We start from the raw sequence: 23660 nt of genomic DNA on the forward strand, positions 1-23660 counted from the left end.
TCCGAGACATGGACTGCTCCATCAGAGACGAAGCCAGCTCCATTGTTCCCTGGCAGGCGATGGACGGTCTCCGGAAATCTCTTCCCCCCTCCCCAGCCCCCCAACCCCCAGGCTTTTTAATCGTCCAACTTATTTTTCATTTCCCAGTTTCTGTTTGTTTGTTTCCCTTTTCAGCCAATTTGAGAAGCTCAGACACTAAAGGTGTTGATGGTCCCACCAAGTGAGGCAAAGAAGTACACGAGGAGCTCACCCCCTGCCCTGACCAGATCCCTTCCTGTCCTCTGCCTCTCCCACAGGAGGAGTCTGATCTATAAATGGAGACCAGGACTTTTTCCCGGACGCACGGGGCCTGACGGATGAGAATGGCAAATCTGGAAACAACTCAAGAGCCAGCAGCTCAGATTGCTCAGGCAGAGAGAAAAGTCTTCCAAGTGCAAGGGCCAAGGGGGATGATCAGCGAGGCTCCGAAGTGTCTACAGGCTACAGATTCCCAGAGACATTAGGGGTGAGGGAAGGCAGGGGTGGGGGGAGATGAAGGGGGCCGTGGAGGAGGGGGCGGGAGCGGAGCTGGCCAGAAAGGGAACTTGGCCTCCTCCTGAAGGCCTTGCTTGGACAGGGCTGGAGCTGACCCCCGGGGCCAGACCCAAATCCCCGCCGTGGCAAAAGACAACCGGAGAAGCAAAAAGCAGGATCAAGGAGCTCTTGAAAAATTGCATAGTAGGAGGGGCCCCTCCCAACAGGAAGGCTGAGCTGCAGGTCACGGCCCGGGACAGCACCCACGTGTCATCCTCGGTGCCGAGTCAGCTACTCTCCAGCCTCCCTGGGGTTCAGGACCCTCGTCTGAAGACCACAGGCACACGCATACGCTCACACACATATACACACGCACTCCTCTCTCGCAGGCTCATGGATCTGGAATAGGTCGGTACTTCCTGCAGGGCAGAAGGCCAGTCCCTTTGGCTTCACTGACTCCAGGTCACTTCAGGTGCTGAGGAGAAAAAGAGAAGAAAAATAACAATGACGGCTACATATTCTAGAGCCTACCTCTTTGAGCATGGTCCCTCTACTGAATTTTTCTAGTTAAATTATTTTCGGACGTATACCACCTGTACAGAAAGAACACGGCTTGATGAACTGTTAGTGAACACACCTGTGTGACCAGCACCCAGATTGAGAAACAGAACATGACCGAACTCCCATCAGCCCCACCCAGGCACCTCTTGAGGACACCTGCCCACCCTCACCTCCTAGAATAACCACTCTCCTGACCTAATTACCATAGATTGCTTTCACCTGTTTTTATTTATTTATTTACTTGTTTGGGGCTATTTTTTATTTCTTTACTTTATTTCTTTACTTATTTTTGAGTCTTCAGTGCTGCAAGCAGGCTCTCTAGTTGCAGGGAGTGGGGGCTGCTCTCTAGCTGCAGTGAGCAGGCTTCTCATCACGGTGGCTTCTCTTATTAAGGAGCCTGGGCTTAGTCGACCCGCAGCCTGTGCAATCTTCTGGGACCAGGGATCAAACCCATTTCCCCTGAATCGGCACTTGGATTCTTAACCACTGGGCCACCAGGGAAACCATAACCCATTTTTTGACTTAAATAAATGGAATCAATTGGCACATGTGCCTTTTGGGTCTGGCTTCTGCATGTTTTGGAGAGGCACCCACCTGAGGATGCACACGTTCATCGAGCACGTGGCCCTGGTTCTTCAGTCTATGCTATGGATTCTGGTACAAGGTCAGGCCACTTTCATCTGCCTAGTCCACTGCCCATGCACAGATGGGTGGTTTCTAGTCTGGGGCCATCATGAGTAATGTCACTAGAACATTCTTACATGTGTCTAAAAGGCATGTATGGTGCACATGTGTATGTATTTATGCCAAGAGGACATGCTGGGCAGTAGGGTGTGCGTATATAACATATGAACATGTGGTACACATGTGTATACACTTCTGCTGAGTGTACCCCTAGCAACATAACCGCTGGGCCCTGGGAAGGCATAGGTACAGCATCCGCAGATACTGCCAGACAGTTTTCCAAAGTAACTGCGCTGTCACTTCATTCATGCTAACACACTAAACAACCCTGGTGGCAGGTGACACAGATCCCCGTTTCAATGAAGAGACAGGCTCAGAGAGGAGAAGGAACCTTTACAAGGTCAGTCTGATGAACAGAGACAGGGTCAAGCCCTGTCCCAAGCCTATGTGTGCCCTGTGTCCCGAGGGAGTGGCTTACCCCTCATCCTGCCTCCAAGAAAACCCTGGTTACGGTACTTGGCACAGAAAGCCAGGCCCATGAGTGACTGTTCAATGACATTTATTGCCCAGGGTTGACTATAAGCCTAGGGTTGGGCTAGGCCAAGTTCAAGGGCTCAGGTCTCTCATCCAGTGGAACTGGTCATCATTTACTATTACCACTACAGGTACTATCTACTATTGCTATTACTACTACTGATAATAATACAATAATTCAGTGAAAAGAATAATAATTATATCTCTGATTTGTAGGAAGACTTACTACATACCAGGCACACTAAGTGCTTTCCATGTGCTAACCTTTGCAGTCCTGACAATATAACCGTGAGAGGGGTATGCTCATCCCTTGCTATCCACAGGGGATTGGCTTCAGCACCCCTGTTGATGTGTGGCATGTTTAGTCATGTCCAACTCTTTGAGACCCTATGGACTGTAGCCCACCAGGCTCCTCTGTCCATGGGATTCTCCAGGCAAGAATACTGGAATTGATTGGCATTCCCTCCTCCAGGGGATCTTCCCAACCCAGGGATCGAACCCATGTCTCCTGCATCTCCTGCATTGGCAGGTGGGTTCTTTACCACTGAGCCACCTGGGAAGCCCTCAGAACCCCCAAGGATACCAAAATCCACAGATGCTCGAGTCCCTTATATATAGGGGTGTAGTGTGGAATTTTGTTAACCCAATTTACAGATGGGCAAATTGAAACAAGAAGTGAAGTACCTGCCAGGATTATTGGAATGGTGATTCAACTCCATGAAGTGTGCTCCTATGTCAATTTCTACTACCCGCAGCCACAGACCCTTTGACAGGGCTGGAGAGAGAGCTGCTCCTGGTGGCGCTAGGTGCCTTAGAGAGAGGGAGCCTCCTTTCAGGTGGAGGCCAGCATGTGCCCTGCCCATCTGAGCAGGAGCAGCAGGAGGAAGGAAGGCAGGCCAGCGTGCAGCAGCCTGTATTCCCCCTGGCCAGGTGTGGCTCATTTATGTGAGTTTCCTGTGGGTTGTCAAGTGGGATCCATACAAGAAGCCATCTTGCCAGCCCCCGACCTGAAAGGCAGCCCTCCAGGGAGGAGACCACAGCAGCAGACTGGACCCCTGGGACTGGAGCTGAAGGACAGCTGGCCGAAGCTGTGCCAGAGGGAAGTTCACCTCTTACGGAGACCCTCCACCATCCATTCCCAGGACCCCATGGGAGGGCCAGCATCAGGAAACCTGCCCCAAGGCCAGCAGTCTTAGCTAAGGAGCAGTGACAGCCAGGAGGAGCATCATATGTTAAGTGAGAGGTGCCAGTCCCTGTCCCAGACAGCTGCTCCTAGTCCCTACCCTGGGCAGCCCCTCCTAGACCCCTGGGCACAAGTCTGGCTGGTGCCTAGGACTGGAAAGAGACAGAGGTGAAACAGGATGTACAGTGGGAGCTTCACGCTGGGCTAGGCAATGTGGCACTTTGTTACACCTGGAAGTGAAAGCGCTGGGCTCTGCCTGAGACATCATGAGAACACGGAGGAGGCGGCAGTGGAAGGCAGGTGCTGGAGAAAAGCCAGGCTGCTCTGTGCTGGTCCCTCACTTGGGTCAGGCTGTCCAGTAGGCTGATCACAGAGCCTCTACCTGGGCGAGGGCAGGAGGATGAACAGCAGTCCTGGGTGCTCTGAGGACATTATCATTTTCCTCAGGACAAAGTCCAGTGCATGTACACTGGCCACAGACCACAAAGTCCATGGTCCATCTAGGCATCAGAAGACTGACCCCCTCTGTCTCAGCTTCCCCTCTCCATAAATAGAGGGTGCTGGCCTACACATCCCTTCCTGTGCTAAAATCCTTTGCCATGGCATCTCAAAACATCATTCTGGAACTGTGTTAAATAGTGCTATGGACTGAATTGTGCCCCAACTCCAATATCCACCACCTGCCCACGATCGTACTCTAACTCTCAATGTGATGGCAATTGGAGGCGGGGCCTCTGGGAGGTGATTAGGTTTAGATGAGGTCATGAGGCTGGGGCCTTCATGATGGGATTAGTGCCCTTGTAAGAAAAGATGCCAGGGCTTCTTCCCTCTGCCATGTGAGAACACAGCCAGAAAGTAGCATCTGCAGGCCAGGAAGAGAGGTCTCATTAGAACCTGATGATTCTGGTACCTCTATCTTGGCCTTCCAGCCCCCAGAAATGTGAGAAGTAAATGTCTATTGCTTAAGCCCCCCAGTCTGTGGTATTTTTCTGTGGTAGCCCAAGCAAACTAAGACAAATAGTATCAGTAAGATTTTTTTTTAAGTCATTTTTAAGTGGGCAAAGACCTAAACAGGCATTTCTCCAAAGAAGACATACAGATGGCTAATAAACACATGAAAAGAAGCTCAACACCTCTCATTATTAGAGAAATGCAAATCAAAACTACAATGAGATATCACCTCACACAGGTCAGAGTGGCCATCATCAGAAAATCCACAAACAACAGTGTTGGAGAAGGTATAGAGAAAAGGGAACCGTCTTGCACTGTTGGTGGGAATGTAAACTGATACAGCCGCTATGGAAGACAGAATGGAGGTAACTTTAAAAAACTAGGAATAAAGCTATCATAACCCAGCAACCCCACTACTAGGTATATACCAGAGGATCCCTTTGTTCACTGCAGCACTATTAACAATAATAGTTAGGACATGGAAGCAACCTAGATGTCCATCAACAGATGAATGGATAAAGAAGTTGTGGTATATACATACAATGGACTATTACTCAGTCTTAAAAAGGAACACTTTTGAGTCAGTTCTAATAAGGTGGATGAACCTAGAGCCTATTAAACAGAGTGAAGTAAGTCAGAAAGAGAAAAACAAATATTGTATATTAACGCACATGTATGGAATCTAGAAAGATGGTCCTGATGAACCTATTTTCAGGGCAGCAATGGAGATGCAGACAGAGAATTGACTTATAGACACAGGAGGGAGAGAGGAAGGACAGGATGGTACAAATAGAGTAGCATGGAAACATACACACACCATGTGTAGAATGGATAGCCAATGGGAATTTGCTGTATGATTCAGGGAACCCAAACCAGGACTCTTAACAACCTAAAGGGGTAGGAAGGGGTGGGAGGTGGAAGGGAGGTTTAAGAAGGAGGGGACATATGTGTGCCTAGGATGGATTCATGCTGATATATGGCAGAAATCAAGGCAATATTGTAAAGCAATTATCCTTCAATTAAAAATAAAATTTTTTAAATAATAAGTTATACATACTTATTATTGTTGCTGTTTAGTTGCTAAGTCATGTCTGACTTTGCGACCCCATGCACTGTAGCCCACCAGGCTCCTCAGTCCATGGGATTTCCCAGGTAAGAATACTGGAGAGGGTTATCACTTCCTTCTCCAGGGAATCTTCCTGACATACTTATTTAAAAGTTTAAAACATAAAAATTCTAAAATTAGGGAAAAAATTAAATAAGATTTTAAGGAGCAAATTTCAGTCCCTTTGAAATTAAACTGTTGAGTTCTGAGCATTCACTGTTGGTGAGTAAACAGAAGAAGCTGTGAGCTGCAGAGGCAAATAAAATTGGGCTTCTAGGCATCCAAGCACCCAGCTTGGGAAGCTGCACTCATTTGAAACTAAGTGGAAAAGAACACACCTGTCTAGGGGCGCACATGGACCCCAGGGGAGGGCCTGAACCTGCAAGGCCCGCTTACGGCTGAGATGCAGTAGCCGACAGAAACGCCCCAGTCTGTGCAGAAATCACTCCAGCCACAGCTGACCCTCCCTCAGGCTGCAAAGAACACCTTCTCTGGGCTGAAAGCCACATCCAGCCAGCCCATCAGCATGAAAGTCCACATAGCTGCCACAGGGGTGATCCCAGGACACGCCTGGGACCAGAGTAGGGAACTGCTCAGCCCGCACTGCCTGCCTGTTCTCCAGAACACTCTAGCCAAACCCCTCCTCTCGGGGCCCCCATTCTTCCCTCTGTAAAACGGGTGCGGGGATGGTGTCCTGGGCCACCCAGTCCTGAGCAGCATCCATCGCACCGTTGCTCCACTGCACTCCTGACTCAACTCAACTCCCATCTCGGGAGCTGGGTCCCAAGAGGCAGGCTCAGTGTCAGCTCCACAGACAGGCTCTCATGGGGAAGTGGGTTTTACATCCGGTCCCCTCCTGAATGAACTCCCAGAGAAATAAGGCCAGAAACTCCACCTGCTGAGGGAGGGAAAAGGGAGCGAGCCTGGGGAGAGGAGAGGCGGGAGGGAGGAAGGCTCAGCACAGAAGACCCCAGAGCTTCAAAACTCAGCCCCTCTTGCCTTAAACAACTGCATTCTTATTCCAAACAACCTTGGCCACATTAGGCAGGCATCCCCGAACCTGAGTGGGTCCCAGAACTTCAGGACCACCTGCTAATGCAAATTCCCAGGCCCTGCTCACCAGAGTGCTCATTTAGTGACTTGGAGTGGTATCCTGGGGTCTGTATTTTTAACCAGTGCCCCAATCATTTGGGCTTCCTGGGTGGCGCTAGTGGTAAAGAACCCACTTGCTAATGCAGGAGACTTATGAGACATGGGTTTGATCGTTGGGTCAGTAAGATCCCCTGGAGGAGGGCATGGCAATGCACTCCAATATTCTTGCCTGGAAAAATCCCATGGACAGAGAAGCCTGGCAGGGGTGAGGTCCATAGGGTCGCAAAGAGTCATACATGACTGAAGCGACAGCACAGTCACCCCAGTTGTACTTGAAATGCTGGTCTTGGGACACAATGAAAGAAGACATGCCATGTCACCAGCAGAGAAACCCAAGCCAGCTCGAGGTCAGTAGCAAAGCCCAGCCCCTCAAGAGGAAAAGTCCAGCTTCCACGAATAAATTCAGGTTTCATCATCAGAAAATCTAGACAGAGGCTTCTGGTTCAACATAAATCTCAGTTTTATATTTTATGAATTAATGTTACTTCCACTTTCAAATACCTGATGGAATAGCCTTTTCCGGGCTAAAAGCCACTGAAGGTTTCAAGTGTTGAATGCGATCGGTAATACTTAGACTTACCTGGTGTTTACTCTGTGCCAGGCAAGGTTCTAAGTGCTTTCATACATCTGACACTTGCAATTCTCACAATCCTATGAAATAGGTACTACTGTCACCCCCATTTTATAGATGTGGAAACTGAGGCTCAGAGAGAGAGAGAGTAGTGTGCTGAGGTCCCGCAGCCCATAAGTGACAGAACTGGGATTGAACCAAGTGGTCCAGGGTCCACACTCTCACCCAGTCCCAGCAGGAAGGCCTCCTGCCCCACTGAGCACATAGCACGGTGCTCCAGGAGTTATCATGCCCATCCCCCTCTCTCCTGCCCAGCCCACCCCAAGCCCCGCCCCCAGCCCCCTAGACGCCCTGGGAGGCTCGCCCCACCCTCTGACGTACCTGTCAGGGAGCAGGCGAAGCACCTACTCTTTGAAGAGGGATCCCTGGAGCTGGGCTGCAGCTGTGGCCTTGACATTCCTACACTGTCTGGTGATGTACGGGGCAGCTGGCGGAGGACATCGGGATGCCAGGCGGAGACTGTAGCTGTGTGGGAGAGGAATAACACACAGCGTCACCAGGGGCCCAGCCCAGTGGGTGTCCCAGGCAGCACCTGGAGGGCCTTGTGCTGATGCCCTCTCCGGGCACCTTCAGGCCAATGGGAGGTGAGTTTTAACAACCACCGTGCTCCATCTACCCGCTTCCCTCTGCTGGGAGGCACGGACCGGGAGAAGCATCTAACTGCCAGGTTCTGAGATATTGCACAGGGAAGGCCCACCCTGGGGACCCCACTGGATGGGCAGGTGAGCCAGGAAAGGACACTTGCCATGCAGACGGCAGCTGGATGGGCAGGTGAGCCAGGAAAGGACACTTGCCATGCAGACGGCAGCTGGATAGGCAGGTGAGCCAGGAATGGACACTTGCCATGCAGACGGCAGCTTGACCGCTTCCCCACCTCCTTTCATGGGCATTGCTCTCCCCGCAAAAAAGCATCTGGGTATGTTTTGGTACCAAGTTACAACCATCGCCTGCAGAAAGGAGAGGAGGGAGGGCTGGGTCCCCTCCAGGCCATTATCTCTGCACCTGGCAGCCATCCCAGTCTCACTGTGCCAAGAACGTTTGTGTCAGGGGTCTCAGAGAGGGTGTAAACCAGAATCCCTTGACACCGTTTGGTCCTATTTGCTACTACAGCCCTTCAAATAGGATTTCTTTCTCAGGAAAGCATTATTATTATTTTTTAAGTAGCCAATGCAGAGACTTCCTTGGTGGCCCAGTAGGTAAGACTCTGTGCTTCCACTGCAGGGGGCACAGGTTCAATCCCTGGCTGGGAAACTAAGATTCTTCATGCTGTGTAGCGTGGCCAAAAAAACTAATAATAATAAAAATAAAAACCCGAATACTCTATTTAAAAAAAAAAAAAAGGTAACCAAGACCATCATTCCTCCCCTTCCTTCATCCACCTAACTCACACTCATCTTCCAAATCCTAGCTGGAATACCACCTCCCCCAGGAAGCCTTCCTTCTCTAATTCTTGGATGAGATGTCCCTCTTGTGGGTTCCCACTGCCCCTCCTATTTCTTCATCACAGCACTTGTTATACTGAGTCACAGTCACAGAATCATGTGTCAATTCCCTCAGGAGCTATGCAGTCTCAAGGTCGGGGCCCTTGCCTTGTTCACTGCTGCATCCTCAGTTTAGCGTCACAAAAACAAATATTTGTTGAATAAGAGCTACACAAGGACTCCCCTGATAGTCCAGTGGTCAAGAATCCACTTGCCAATGCAGGGGACATGGGTTTGACCCCTGGTTCGGGAAGATCCCACAGGCCACAAGGCAACTAAACCCGTGAGCCACAACTACTGAGCCCACGTGCCTAGAGCCTGTGCTCCACAAGGGAAGCCACTGCAAAGAGAAGCCTGCACGCCTCAACAAAGACTAACCCCCCATCTGCTGCAAAAGAAAGCCTGTGTGCAGCAATGAAGACTCAGCACAGCCGAAACAAGAACGACACATATGGTGCCCAGAATTGTGCTATGTTACGTATACCAAGTATCTTACTCTTCATACATGGGGGATACTCTATTAACTCTTATTTACAGATGGGTAAACGGAGGCACAGAGTGGTCAAGTAACTTGTTCTGGGTCCCAAGTCTGCCTCTCTGGGTAGAAGAATGGAAGTGAGGTGGGTGTGCTGCTCTCTTCCAGGTGTTGGCTGCGGCCCGCTCTGTTGGACAGGGCTGAGCTAGGAATGAGATCCATCTCAAAGGTGAAACATCAAGGTTTCGATTAGAGGTTCTCAGCCAGGGCACAGATTTGGCAATGTCTGGAGATATTTGGGGTCGTCACATCTGAGGGCAGGGATACTGACACCCAGCATCTGGTAGGCGGGGCCAGGGATGCTAAACTAAACATCCTAAAATGCACAGGATGCCCCCACAACCATCCATCTGCTCAGATACTAAAAGCACCATGGCCTGTCGAGAATGCGTACTCAGTCTCTCAGTCATGTCCAACTCTGTGTGACCCCATGGACTGTAGCCCACCAGGCTCATCTGTCCATGGGATTTTCCCAGGCAAGAATACTGGAGTGGGTTGCCATGTCCTCCTCCAGGGGCGCTTCCCGACCCAGGGATCAAACTGGAGCCTCCTGTGTCTCCTGCATTGGCAGGCTGATTCTTTACCACTGAGACACCTGGGAAGCTCTCCCAGAATAAAAGAAGGTATAAACAGCCCAACACAGAAGTTGTCAGGGGAAGACTTCTGCCCCTCCACAAACCGGACCCCCTCTGAGGACCTAGCTCGCAGCCGTGGCTCAGGGCTGCCCCTGCTTCAAATCCCCCCCTGCACTGTGCGATCCGGACTGAGCGAGAGTTAAGGCAGAAAACAGAGACCCCATGCTCAGCAGCAAGCCTGTGCCCCAGATAGACTAAAAGGCCCATGAGGTGGCCCGTGGAGGGCACGCCAGGGTGACAAGACCCCTCGGCCAGCTAACCCAGTGCTGGGAAGGGACAGTCAGCTGCCAGGTTGCCTGGAAACATGGATGACCTGCAGAACCTTGTCCAGCCAAAGAATAAGGGACAATCCTGGCACGTGGCAGGTACCCCACCCTGTCCCTTCTCTGGGGCAATGTCTCCAGGGGAATAGAGCAGGACAAATGGCAGCTGTGGGGACAACAGGCTAGCATCCTCAATTTCCAGTTTCTTCCTCTCACTGTCACCATGATCACACGTCTATCAAACATTCGGAAATCTAACCAGTCAGGGACTTCCCTGGTGGTCCACTGGTTAAGAATCTGCCTTTCAATGCAGAGGGTGTGGGTTCGATCCCTGGTTGGGGGACTAAGGTCCAAATGCCACGGGGCAACTAAGCCCACATGCCACAACTACAAAGCCCACGTGATCTAGAACCCATCTGCTGCAACAAAAGATCTCAAGCGCCACAACTAAGACCCGATGAAGCCAAAAATAAATAAACATTAAAAAAAAAACCCTAATCAATCAAAGGTGATACTTGACCTCCCAGCCTTCTCCAGCCGCCACGGGCACCTCTGCTCCCTTATGCTCTCTTCTACTCTCAGGCTCCTGCAGCCTCACAGCCATCGACACTCAGGAGCAGGTTTGCTTCTCAACCATAGGTGTCCACCTGGTCAGGGGCGAGGTCCCCAGATGTGGGTGCCTCTCACCACCCCTCACACACTGCCCTGCCTCATGGAAGATAACATGGGCTGACATGCACAAGGACCCCTGTGATTCCCAAATGCTCTCTCTTCTGTTAAATCTGGAGTCTGCCAGCAGTGCAGGAAGGAAGGAATAAGTGCTTTTAAACCCATTTCACAGATGAGGAAACTGAGGCTCAGACAGATGGAGACTTTCCTGGGGAGCAAAGTCCAGGTCTTTCAGCTCCATGAGCCACAATTTTGCAGAGGGACACTAAGTCACCATCCGGGTGTTTCTTTAAGGGATTAGGGTTTTGATGTACTATCTCCTGGAGTTTGCTCAAACTCACGTCCATTGAGTTGACGATGCCAATAAAATACAGTATCAGTGAGCAGTATCAATGAGCATGGTGTTCTGATTGTCGCTGCTGTGGGGTGGAGGAGGCAGCCTGGCCATCAGAGACCTGAGTGCGAGTTCCCACCTTCATACTCGCTGGAAAGCCTCCCTGACTCCTGGCCTCCAAACCTCAGTCTCTTCATCTGTAAAATAGAGACAACCCCTGGAGCTTGCTAATGCAGAGCCGGGATAGAGAGGGACTGGGAATGAAGGATCCTTGGCCTTCTGAGAAGAATTCAGCAAGAGGGGGATGTTTCTGAATGTCCTGGGAAGGGAATGGGAGGAGAGGGAACATGGAAGCAGGAGGCCTGCTGGGCCCTGCCTGCTCTGTCTGCCTTCTTCCCTCTCTTCCATCACCTGGTCAGGTCTTCTGCACAGCCTCCACACTGGCTCCCCTCCCATAAAGTTGTGACCTGTCCCCGAACCCCAGGCTCCCAGCAGGGACCAAGCTCTTACACGCACAGCCCATCCCCGCCAACCTCCCAGCCACCTCATTCCTTTAGCTCCTGTTTCCCCAGCTTCACAAGACTTCCTTCAGCACATCGACGTGGAGCCCTCCTCCCCATGGCCTTCAGCCTCCAATGCTCACCAGAGTCCCCTGAAGCTGCCCCCGGGCCCATTACATCAGATCTCTGAGGTGGCCTCAGGCAGCAGCATCTTTTAAGACCCACAGGGGTCTCAACGGGGGTGGGGGGTGGGCTGGGAACCAGTGCCCTGCAGATGGTCCAGGGCTGGCCCCCTGAGTTCTCAGCCCACACAACCCTCACCTCCAAGGGTGGCTCCACGTTATCTATGAGATAGTGGTGACTGCGGGTCTAGGACTACAGAATCGGGCTGGGTCTGCTCATCACTGCAGCCTTAACACCTAGTTCTGCGTGTATGAACAGCAGGCCCTCAAAACATACTGAATGAAGGAGTGAGTGACAGACTTAGAACTTCTGGTCGCCAGGGGGAAGGGACAGTTAGGGAGTTTTGGATCAGCATGCACACTCTGCTATATTTAAAATGGATAGCTACAAGGATCTACTGTACAGCACATGAACTCTCTCAATGTTATGTGGCAGCCTGGATGGGAGGGGAGTTTGGGGGAGAACGGCTACATGTCTATGTATGGCTAAGCCCATCTGCTGTGCACCTGAAGCTACCACAGCTTTGCTAATTGGGCTATACCCTGATACAAAATTAAAAAATTAAAAAAAAAGGCAGTGAGTGATCCTAGACCCTAGATATCCCACACACAGGCGTTTCAGACACAGAAATCTGTGCACATTCAGTGCAGAAGCCAGAACCCTGGTTAGTGGGCCCCTCGAGCATCCCGCCTCAGAACCTTGTAAGATGGGTGACGCTCATTATCCAGAACCCAAGGTGCCCAGAAAGGGCAGGACGACCACTTCTTCGCTGTCAGAACCACCCTTCCCCCGTGCTGAAGGCACCGGAAGGGCAGAGTTGCCCCCTTTGGCTCTTGAGGGTGTCATTTCTGTTTCCAGTGGTCCATTCCTGCAGACCCTCCCAGAACGCTTCCTCCAGCAGTCACAGGGCTCTCCGTCTCTCTTCCAAGTTCTTGTTCAAGGGCCTCCTTCTCATTGCACCTCCTTCCCAAACACTCTATTTGAAATAGCAACTGCTCTGCCCTGACACTCCCAGCCTCCAGTCCATTTTTCTTTCTTTACTGTATTCACCACACCAACACGCTTGGTGTCTAACTGCCATTTGCTTTCTGGCTCCATTGGAGGCGTTTTGTCCCTGATGGACCTACATCTAAACCCATGCCTGGCATGCAGTAGGGGGCCTTTCATTATTTGCTGGATGGATGGCATGACTGCTACCTGCTAAGTGTTTTGCCAAGAAAGCTCTGGTAAATGGTGTACACTGAGGTCTTCACCTGGTCATGGTCTATGTGTGACTTAGTGATGCCTAAAGGGGAAAGCGCTTGTTTTCAGAGGGAGACCAACGCCACGTGTGAGGTGGCTGAGACTGGGGCCTCTGGGCTCCCAAGCAACCATGTTCTCTCTCAACCCCCACTGGCTTCTGGTGAAGGAGGCAGCAGATACCCTGAACTACACAAGAGAAACAAAATAGAAAGAGCAGGAGGGAAGACCAGGGTCAGGAAGAAGATGGGGAAAGGTGATGTGGAAAAGGGCCCAGCGTAGGTTCCAAGCAGAGAGAGTGATGCAAGGACCTGGTGAGGATCTAACAGGGTTGGTCTGTCTGCATGGGGTGTCTGCACAAGCTGATGACTCACAGGCGAAGCAGGGCAGCATCTTGGCTGGTCTTCCTAGAGCTTGAACTCGCTGGGCTCTGGGGACCTGGGGAGAAGGTGACGTCAAGGAGCAGGGCCCATACCTGATCTCTTATCTGGGGGCAGAGGGAAATGAAGGAGCAACAACAGAAACTAAGACGTGCCTAATAAAAATGAGCTAAAGCTGCCAATCACTGAACAGATCATTTAATGACATGAAAAGGCAATTTACAGAGAAGTCCAAAGCTGGGGAATATGCAAAGACGCCCAGATGCCCTGCAACTGTCCAGGAAGAGTAGTTAACACAAGAGGCCGCTTTCCCAGGTCAGACTGGGGACACGTGCCATATGGGTGGTGCCTGTAGGTGAGGGAAGGTGAGAAGGATGAGGGCTGCCCCCAGGTTTCCTGACACCTGGGGAGGCTGAGCCCACCTGCCCCCATCTCCTGAGAGCATCTCCTCACTCGGCCGGAACGTCAGAGAGGGAAGAGGGGGCGGAGGGGAAGGTCTTATAGGCCTGGGTAAGTTGGGAGCCAGACTATCCCTCTGGGCAGCAAGTGACGTGACCCAATGTGGCCACTGTGTTGGACACAGCAGGATAAGCAAGAACAGAGCTGGGAGACTGGTTAGTCCAGCAAGATGGTGGCCAAGGACATTGAGAAGTGAGCAGTAGATTTGGGATACATTTTGGAGCTGGATGTGGGGGATGGGGCAGGTGGATGAGAGTCTAGACCAATTCCAGAGTGGGTAGTTTGTTTAACTGAGAAGGGGAAGACAAGAGAAAACTTGGTTGGGAGCTATGTTTTGAAAGGATCACCTTTGCAACGTTCACTAGACACCCAAAGGAGACCTCAAAGAGGGTGAGTTAAATGAAACTAATGACCTTGGGCTGGGTCAGCATTCAGGTGGATTGGACAGGCTCAGGGAGGGGGGAGAGCCACCCCCTGTCTAGACAAATTCCAGGGTAGGGGTGCAGGGACTCAGGATGGGATGTGGAGGAGCGGATGTCCACACCACCATGAGAGTGGTGTCCAAGTCGACATGTATTTCAAGGAGGAAGAAGAATTAAAGGTGTCCAACTCTGCGGACGTGTCAAGGAAGATAGAGAACCGATCGCAGCATTTGTTGCCCAGAGGCTGTGGGTAACCTTAGTAACAGCAGCTTCCAGGACATGGTGGAGACAAACACCTGAGAGAAGTGAGCTCAAGAGAGATGGGGAGGAGAGGAACTGAGGCAGGGGCCCAGAGAGTCCCACCAAGGAGTTTTAGGTCAAGGGAGGGGCTGCTGGTTCCGGGACAGGCTCTCTGGGTCTCTGGGGTCCCCACCGTGCTCCCCACCAGGCTGCCTGGGCCTTCTGAGCAGAGATCCCTGCCTGCACCCCCTGTTTGCCTCTTCCGCCTGCATGATTCAGGTCAGGAGGGATCTCTCAGGACACAACCCCCAGAGCTGGATGGCCACGCAGCCGCCGCGGAGTCTTACATAACCCTCCGTAAATTCTCAAGACAGTGATTCATCTCAAGTTAAGTCTGACGTTCAGCACTTTTGCAGGCAGCGAGGGAGAGGCAAAGGGTGTGCAAGCCGATGCCCAGGTGAGATAAGCTGAGATGACGTTGACATTCCCTGGTGGTGGGGGAAGCCTCAATAGATCACTACCTGCTTCCTGGTACCCACTACTTACGGGAATGGTTGGCATCCGAAGCAGGCTCCACCTTCCGCTCCAGGGAGGCCCCGCCCACTCGAATGGGACCACCCCCAGCTTGAGAGTCAAGGGTGGGAGTAGAGGAACAGTCCTGGGATGCCGGAGCCTGAACTTCAGTCCTTGCACCACCACCCATAACTTGCTATGTGACCTCTGGAGATGCCTCCACCTCTGTGAACCATGGTAGTCTTGTTCGTAAAATGAGGATGTCAAACAAGGGGGAAAGGTAATTGTGTATTTACTGAGTGCCTACTATGCCCTGGTCTTCTCCAGGAGCATAGAGCCCCTTGGACTGCACGGAGATCAAACCAGTCAATCCTAAAGGAAATCAACCTTGAATAGTAACTGGAAGGACTGACTGATGCTGAAGCTGAAGCTCTAATACTTTGGCCACCTGACATGAAGAACTGACTCATTAGAAAAGACCCTGATGTTGGGAAAGACTTAAGGCAAGAGGAAACGACAGAGGACAAAGTGGCTGGATGGCATCACTGACTCGACGGACATGAGTTTAAGCAAGCTCCAGGAGATGGTGAAGGACAGGGAAGCCTGGCCTGCTGTAGTCCACGGGGTCATAAAGAGTTGGACGTGACTGGGCGACTGAACAACAACTACGCCCCAGGAGTTACTGTAGGGCCTTCATTCTCGGACGGGATGGTGATGACCTGCATCTCAGAGAGGAGGAGACAGAGGCTTGAGAGAGGTGAGGAGGCCCCAACATGCTATCTCGGCCAAAAGGGGTACAGTCAAGCTCTGAAGCCAAGACCACCTGACACCAAAGCTTGGGCCCCTTTCCAGACACAGTCCTTATAGTGACAGGGGTCAAAGAGCTCTTTTCAATATTCCAAAGGGCCTGAAGAGTGACCTTCTTACCACTGAACAGCCACATGGCCACCCACAAAGCCAGAAGGCAGCTCTGGGTGGAACCATGTCAGCTCAGAGGAGCCCTGGCAGCGGGTCTCAGACTCTAATACTGGAGACAAGAAAACAGTCTCAGTGCCTGCCCCTCTCCTCAGTCTCATGGATTCTGATTTAGCTGGTATGGAGTCCAGGCACGGAGGATTTTTTAAAAGCCAGTTATTGAGAGCCTCAGTCTGAATCCATCTATTCAAAGTGTGGTCCTCAGACCAGCATCAGTAGTCTCTGGGAGCTTGTTAGAAAGACAGCTACTCAGCCCTCATCTGACCTTCTGAGTCAGAATCTAGATTTAAAAAAAAAAAAAAAAAAATTTATTTTGGCCATGCTGCTCGGCCTGTGGGATCTTAGTTCCCTGACCAGGGATGGAACCTGTGCCCTCTGCCGTGGAAGTGCAGAGTCTTAACCACTGGACTTCCAGGAAAGTCCCAGAACCTACATTTTTAATTAAGGTCCCTGGAAAGGCACCTGTGTGCTGAAACTGGGGGAGCACGGGGCTGGGGGAAAACCCCTGCAGGCGGCGTGCTCGGTGGTGGCCTAGTTCTGAAATCTGGGGCAGGACCTGGTGCCTAGTGAAGTTGTACAAGGAAAGTCTTTGCAGTGGGAGGGCTGGGGGAAGGGAAATGAAAGTGGTCCTTAGGGGATGGGGCAGCCATTCAAAACCACTGGCCTAGGCAGTTGCTGTGGTTCTTCAACTAACACTCAGAAGGTTGGCATCCTGGGCCCTGGTAGCTTAGATTGTTGTTTACTGTTCAGTCACTAAGTCATGTCCAACTCTTTCTTCAACCCCACGGACTGTTGCCCATCAAGCTCCTCTGTCTATGGGGTTGCCTAGGCAAGAATACAGGAAGAGGTTGCCATTTCCTTCTCCGGGTAGCTTAGGTGGTTTTTCCCATTTGATCTTCCCTTAACCATGTGAGATGGCTTCTTGTGCCTTTTTATGGCTGAGGGGACAGTTGCAAGGGAGCAACTCCTTGTAGCTCCTTGTAGGTCACAGAGAGGTGCAAATAGAATGGAAAGAGGGAAAGTTAGAAAGGAAGGCAGGATTCTCAGAGATCTGACCCCAGAACTGAAGTTTGCCTCTCCACAGGCAGCTCCCCTCCCTCTCATCAGCCCTGAGGGTGGCCATGGGCTGGGGCTGGCTCCAAAAGACCTCGCCTGGGTCTTGAGGCTTTTAAGCCAGGTTCTTGTGTCTTCAGGCTTCTCTGGTGAAGACTGCCTGCAATTCAGGAGACCCACGTTCGATTCCTGGGTCAGGACGATCCCCTGGAGAAGGAAATGGCAACCCACTCCAGTATTCTTGCCTGGGAAATCCCATGGACAGAGGAGCCTGGCAGGCTACAGTCCATGGGGTCGCAAAGAGTTGGACACGACTGGGCAACTGACACTTTCACTTCATTTTCTTAGATCTGCAGAGGCCATGTGTTCCCCAACCCTGTTGGACTTTAACTCCAAACACCAAGCACATGACAGCTCATAACACAAGCCGGTCAATAGGAAGGCTGGCCCAGCCAGCAATGGCCCCTGCCAAAGGAAGTTTCCTGGCTGGGAGAACCTGGCCGTGGCTGCCTCTGGTCCTGCCAGGATAGGCGAAGGGCAGGGGATCCCAGAGGCCAAGTCAGCAGCCCATCACTCTCAGGTGAGGACAATGAACCAGAGCAAGATGGTAACCTGTTCAAGGTCACACAGCAAGCTCTTCTTGGGAAGGAGTGAGGGGGCATGCCTGGTCACACTGCTTTGTAGGGGACAATGAGGAAGGGCAGCATGAGGCCCTGATGGACTTGGGCAAAAGTAACCCTGGGGGCCAGGCAGCCTCCCAGCTTTGTCATTGCTTCCGCTCACCTGCTGCCCCCTGGGGACTCAATCATGGAGAGTACAGAGAGTCTATGCACTTCTCACCCACCTGCCCACCTGCCACCAGGAGGTGTTCTCAGAGACGGTTCCCTAAACGATAAAGGCAGATCAGGATCTGGGCTCCCCATGAAGTCCAACCCTAACTGGGCCTGGTTGTGTTGCTCCAAGACCAAATCATCAAAGGCAGTGTCTTCCCAGAAGGTTGCTCTCACCACCCCACTCAAACCAGGGTCCCCAACACACCCTCCCCACTCCACTCGGAGCAGCGGGTCATGTCTGAAGGATGTCACACCTGCAGGAAATGTCACGGTCTGTGAGGTGCGAGCTGTGGATGAGCAGCCTCCTTGGTGTTCAGTTCTGACCCCTGGCTACATCTCTGCCACTGCCTTTTTTTTTTTTTTTCCTGGAACCACTCGGTTCAAGCCCAGATGCTGGCCCTTCTCTTCTCTAGATGAGCCAAAACAGTCTGCTTTCTTCAAAAGGAAACTTGTAAGAACGGGAGGGAAGCCAAAAAGAAAACAGGAACAAATGCAAGTGTGACAAGACTGATGGATGCATAGAAAACAGATTCCCAATTTGGGACAGAAACCGGCTCCCATGAGGTCCAGATGGGAATGCTCTTTGAAACTGTAAAATTCTATAAGGACACTAAAATTTAATTATTATGAACACTCCATCTTTTAAAGTTGTCTAAGACCAAAGAAGTTAAAAAGATTAAGTCAACTCCAGGGATAAACCCTTGCATGATCTGGAGTTGTTGGAACTGAGAGTCCTGATCACAGGATTTCTAGAACTTGATGCTTGCTGCCTGTCCGAGGATATCAACGAGAAGAGGGGGCTGCCTTGATGGAAAGCCTTGTGGGATCTCAGGGGCTCTTTGCTACCCAAGACATCTTGACTAGCCTGTCCTGGGAGGCGTGGGCGTGCCTGGCTGGCAGGGCGTCCCAGACGCAGGGCTGGCAGGGCGTCCCAGACGCAGGGCTGGCACAACCAGGGGAAAGACACGCTTGCTATGTGCCTGAACCAGATGTGAGTCAGTGGGTGATGATGCTGACCAAAGGGCAGGGGTGCTGTGGGCCTGCAGGCATCCTCCTCAAGGGTGAAGGGGACTGGACAGAGGCTGTCCCTGCACCTTCTCCCCATCTCTGCCCCGAGATCCTCAAGGCCTGCACCCTGAATCCCAGCTGACCTCAAAGAGGGGGTCCAGTGGCCAGGGTTGGGACAGTTTCACCCTTTTTTATTTTTTACAGAGCAGGAAATGGAGGTGACCTATAGATGATAAATGACTTGGACGCAAGCCGTTGACTCCTCTCTGAGCTGCTTGGGTCTCACTAGGATCTTGCACTCCATTTGGTTTGGGAACCGCTCACTTGTGGAGGGCTCCCTCCCTATATAAGGCACCACCCAGACACTCCTGAGGAGCCTCCAGTCTCATGGTTGCAGACGGGGAATGAAATCCCTCCTGATTTTCCTTCCTCCTGATCAGCATCTCCCAAACTGAGGTTCAGTGGAACAGGTTTGCCCAGATGTTTCCCGGGTTCCCATTACCCTTGCTCATTACAGCAGCCAGCATGTCCATGCTGACTGCATGCTGAGCGCAGTGCCTGCGGCCTGACATGGAATAACAAATGCAGTCTCCACGAGATGCCTGTGAGATGAGTACTGCCTCGGTGTATGAGTGAGGAAAAAAGGCACTGAGGGGTTTGGCACCTTGCCCAACAACACACAGCTGGCTGGCGAGAAGCAGATGTGGGATTGAAGTCAGAGCCACTTACTCCAGAGCACGGGGTCACGGAGTCAAACAGACATGTCTGTGCAGGATTTCTGAGTTTTTCACATGCCCACAGGCAGTGTACGTTCCCAAGAGGAGGATGCAGGATGTCGTTCACCCCAAAAGTATGTTCCTCATTTATCTGATAACTATGTATTGACCGACTGCTCTGTGCTTGCCTGGTGTTGGAGGCACAGTGGAGTGCCAGGCAGACATGAACTCTGAAGGCACAGTGACTGCAAGGGGATGGTTTGGGTTATGGTGAACCTCAGAGGGTACCCTTTAAGCACTCCAAAGTTTGGTGTTTTTTTTTTTAATTTAGCCTTTTTAGACAGAAAATTTCTAAGATCAGCCACACGAAGCAACACGTCCTGAATCTGAGTTCTTATTCTCTTTGGGAGCCAGATTTTCAACTCTGCACATGTACACACGGTATCATGTGCCATCATGGAGAGGTGTCCTCTGGGCCTATGAAGGCGAGTGAGCCTTGTCCACACACTAAACAAGACCGAGCATCCTCATGATTATCAGCACTGATCCATCAAGCATCTATTATGTACCAGACCCCATGCCGGGCACAGCGTTAGAGCAGTAAAGCGAACAGACCTGGTGTCTAGAACACTGGGGTGTGTGACCTGGAAGGAGAAGGTCATTACTTGCATAATACAAAAGCAAATATAAAATTACAAAGTGCGATTAGCAGGAAGGAGCAAAAAGAGAGGATACAAGAGCTCAGACAAGGGACCTGACTGCAGAAGCACTGTGTTGAGGGGTGGGGGTGCTCTGCATCCACCCCCAATAGTTTCTGTTGACTGAGCCTTGGGTTCCGTGGAATGTACAGGACACATTCCGGGACTGGCTTCACTTTACCATGCTGTCCTTTGCTTTGCTTCATTTGGAGGTGGGAGGGGAGGGAATGAAAAAGAAAGCAAAAAAGGTGTAACTTACTTTACCCCAGCAAGAAGAGAGACAGGGTTTCTAGAAGGGATCATTTCTGTCTCTGAAGGCCACTCCTGAGGACAGAGAGGGGATTGTTACTTTGTTACTACCTACCCTCACCCTCACCTTTCCTATCCTCATTTTTCTGCCCGAGTCTCAAAGCAAGTTTTACACCAGGGGATTTGGGGAGTTTGCAGATGGGAAAAGGACGGGGGTAAGAGCTCATGAAGTCTGTTCTTCTGGCCTTTTCTGAACCATGAACTACAGATCTGGGATCTCATGCTTGGTACAGGAAGCTGGTCCGAGAGTTTTGTGAGTGGCCCTGGGGTCCCCATGGCTTGCTGCAGATGGTTTCTCAGGCGGAAATGGTCCACCCCCCTGGAGGAGTGGCAGCAAAGCTGGGGTGACTGTGGCTGGCATGTCTACCTGGACAAGGCTAGGGGCCATGTCCACCAGCACCGCGGGCCCCAAAACGTTCTACGATGGTGAAGAGGAGAACCACTTAGGAGTGCAAAGCGGAGAGCACCTACTCAAATGCAGGAGAGGAGCCTGTGGCCTATGAAGGTCCCCTGCATCAGATGGCACAGCAGGCCCAGCTCCCCCAGCCTCAGTTCTAGGCTGCTCCTCTTTATTTGTACTCACCCCCTGAGGATGCCAGCTACATGGTTTTCAGTTTCATGGGTACTCTTGAGGACTCTCAAATTTATTAATACAGTTCCAGCTGGGTCCCTTCCTTTAAAACGCAAACCTGTGTATTCAACTCCCCTCCCCTTGAGTGTCTAATGGCATCCCAAACTTTACATGCCCCTAAACTGAATTCCCAGCACACATGTACCCCACAAACTGGCTCCATCACCTAATCACTGAATGGCAACTCTATCCCTCTGGATGCAGAGGCAGAAACACCTGTCATCATCCTTGACTTCTCTTTCGTTCAGTCCTCAGCAAATCTTTAGGCTCTGCCCTCAGAAGATATCCAGAATCCCACTGCTACTCACCACCTCCCCTGCTACATTCCAGTCCAACCCACTGTTTCTTACCTGGGTTATTGTCCGCACCTCCTAGTATTTCTATTATTGGCCCCTTTCAGCCTATTCTTAACACATCAGCCAGAGTGATTCTTTCAAAAAGCAAGTCATATCATATGACTCTTCCCTTCAAAACCTTTCAATGACTCCCAACTCACTCAGAATAAAAGCAAAATCTTCCCAAGAACTGCATGAGCCAATTTAAATTGGTCCCTGGTTACCTCCCTGCACTCCTCTCCTGGTCCTCCCTGTGACCTGGTCCCCTGAACACAGATGCTGCTGCCTCAGGACCCTTGCACTTGCTGTCTCCTCTGCTAAGGGCTTTCCTGCCCCATGTCCACAGGCGTCGTTTCCCTTCTCCCTCCCCACCCCCTCTTCTCTCTATATATACATATAGTCCCTTTACAGTCAGACTGCATTTACATGGTAGCCCTCACTTCACTCAATACTCTACTCCCCTCTCCATTTCACTTCTCCCCACCGCACTCATCAGCTGACACTCTATGCAGTTACTCGCTTGTTCGCCGTCTGTCTCTCCCAGGGGGACGGGAGTTCCATGAGGGTGGGGAATTTTGTCAGTTCTGCTCTCTGCGACATCCTCCTGGAACGATGCCCAACACATGAGAGCAGGCGTTGGCCCTGCATTCTGGAGTGAGTGGATGAATCAATGAATGAACGAAGGGCCGAGATCTACCATCTTTCTTAACTAAACCCGATAATGCATCACATAGTTATTGTTCTCCACTTGCTGCTTCAAGTGGAGCGAGAACTTAAGAAATTTTCAAGAGCAACTTGAGTGCAAAATGTTTCTGTCTTTATGTGAATTTTTCAACGTTTCTCACCCACAACTAATTGGATGGTAGGTTTTTAAGCAAATTACAAGCCTCTCTCAGCATCCGACTTTGCTTTTCATTAAAAAAACCTCTATGTTCATACTTCATGGGCTCGGATACTATTTAATTAAATCATACACATCCAATAATACTGGCATATTTATTACAATGTTTATTATAAACACAATCATTGTTTTTTAGTAGCTCAAGTCATGTCTGACTCTTTGCGACCCCATGGACTGTAGCCTGCCAGGCTCTTCTGTCCATGGGATTTCCCAGGTAATACTGGAGTGGGTTGTCATTTCCCCCTCCATGGATCTTCCTGACCCAGGGATTGAACCCGCCGCTCCTGCTGCATCTCCTGCTTCGCAGGCAGATTCTTTTAACACTGAGCCACCGGGGAAGCCATACACATGATTATGTTTGTATTATTATAAAACACTGTTAAAATAGTGGCATAAACAGGTTTGGAAACAAGTAGAGCTGACTCTTGGCTACATTTAAAGCTGAGCATCAGAGGGCTTGGATGCTCCCTGTGTCATCGGGGGAGTGAGGAGCATCCATTCACATGCCGGGTTGGTTAAACGAAAACCAACTGAGCCTCGGCTCTTATCTTGTTTTATCCACAGCTGGGATCCTAAGAGCAGTTCAGAAAGATGTCTGGCACCACCCAACCCTCTGGCTCCTGTCTCTGCAAAGTGCACCCATGCCAATTATTCCTTAGGTCACGGTGAACATGTGACTTGATGACCTGCAAATGGGAGACCTCTGTGCTGCCTTCCTCAAGGGCTTGTGTGCAGCCCTCTGACTCCATTGGCTGGATCCCATTACACAGAAGCTCTGACCCACGGGTGAGATGGAGAAACAGCCCAGGTGAGATGTGCTCTGAGTCCAGCCTGGGCAACAGCTTTGTTTGGCACAGCCCTGTCTAGTGAGTATGGCATCATGAAACCAAACAGCGTTTAGGCTCTCAGAGGGAGGCATTCCTCGTTTTGAGCAAAAATAACAAAACATGCAAGAGAAGCCAGCCATGGCCATGTATTGTAGAGGGTCTACTTCAGAGGGACTCCTTAGTAGATGTCAGAAGTAAAACTGGAGA

At 51.1% G+C, this 23660-nt stretch overlaps 1 protein-coding gene across 4 annotated transcripts in view; it reads right to left on the bottom strand.

Annotated features, from left to right (window-relative positions):
- Nucleotides 1-6: 6 nt before the first annotated feature.
- The window catches only part of PRDM2 (PR domain containing 2, with ZNF domain), a 57821-nt gene continuing 34167 nt past the window's right edge, over nt 7-23660 (bottom strand). Inside the window, exons 3-4 of one of the 4 annotated variants that reach the window (XM_010850055.1) lie at nt 20710-20774; nt 7-988 (exon numbers count right to left, since the gene is read on the bottom strand). In XM_010850055.1, the coding sequence (XP_010848357.1) occupies nt 20750-20774 (25 nt within the window). In that variant the 3' untranslated portion in view covers nt 7-988; nt 20710-20749. Of the gene's footprint in view, nt 989-7635; nt 7780-20709; nt 20775-23660 lie in introns of those variants that run through there. The other 3 variants (XM_010850058.1, XM_010850056.1, XM_010850057.1) reach the window with 3 other exon arrangements.

This window comes from Bison bison, unplaced genomic scaffold, assembly GCF_000754665.1.
Source record: "Bison bison bison isolate TAMUID 2011002044 unplaced genomic scaffold, Bison_UMD1.0 scf7180017864289, whole genome shotgun sequence".
NCBI lineage: Eukaryota > Metazoa > Chordata > Mammalia > Artiodactyla > Bovidae > Bison > Bison bison.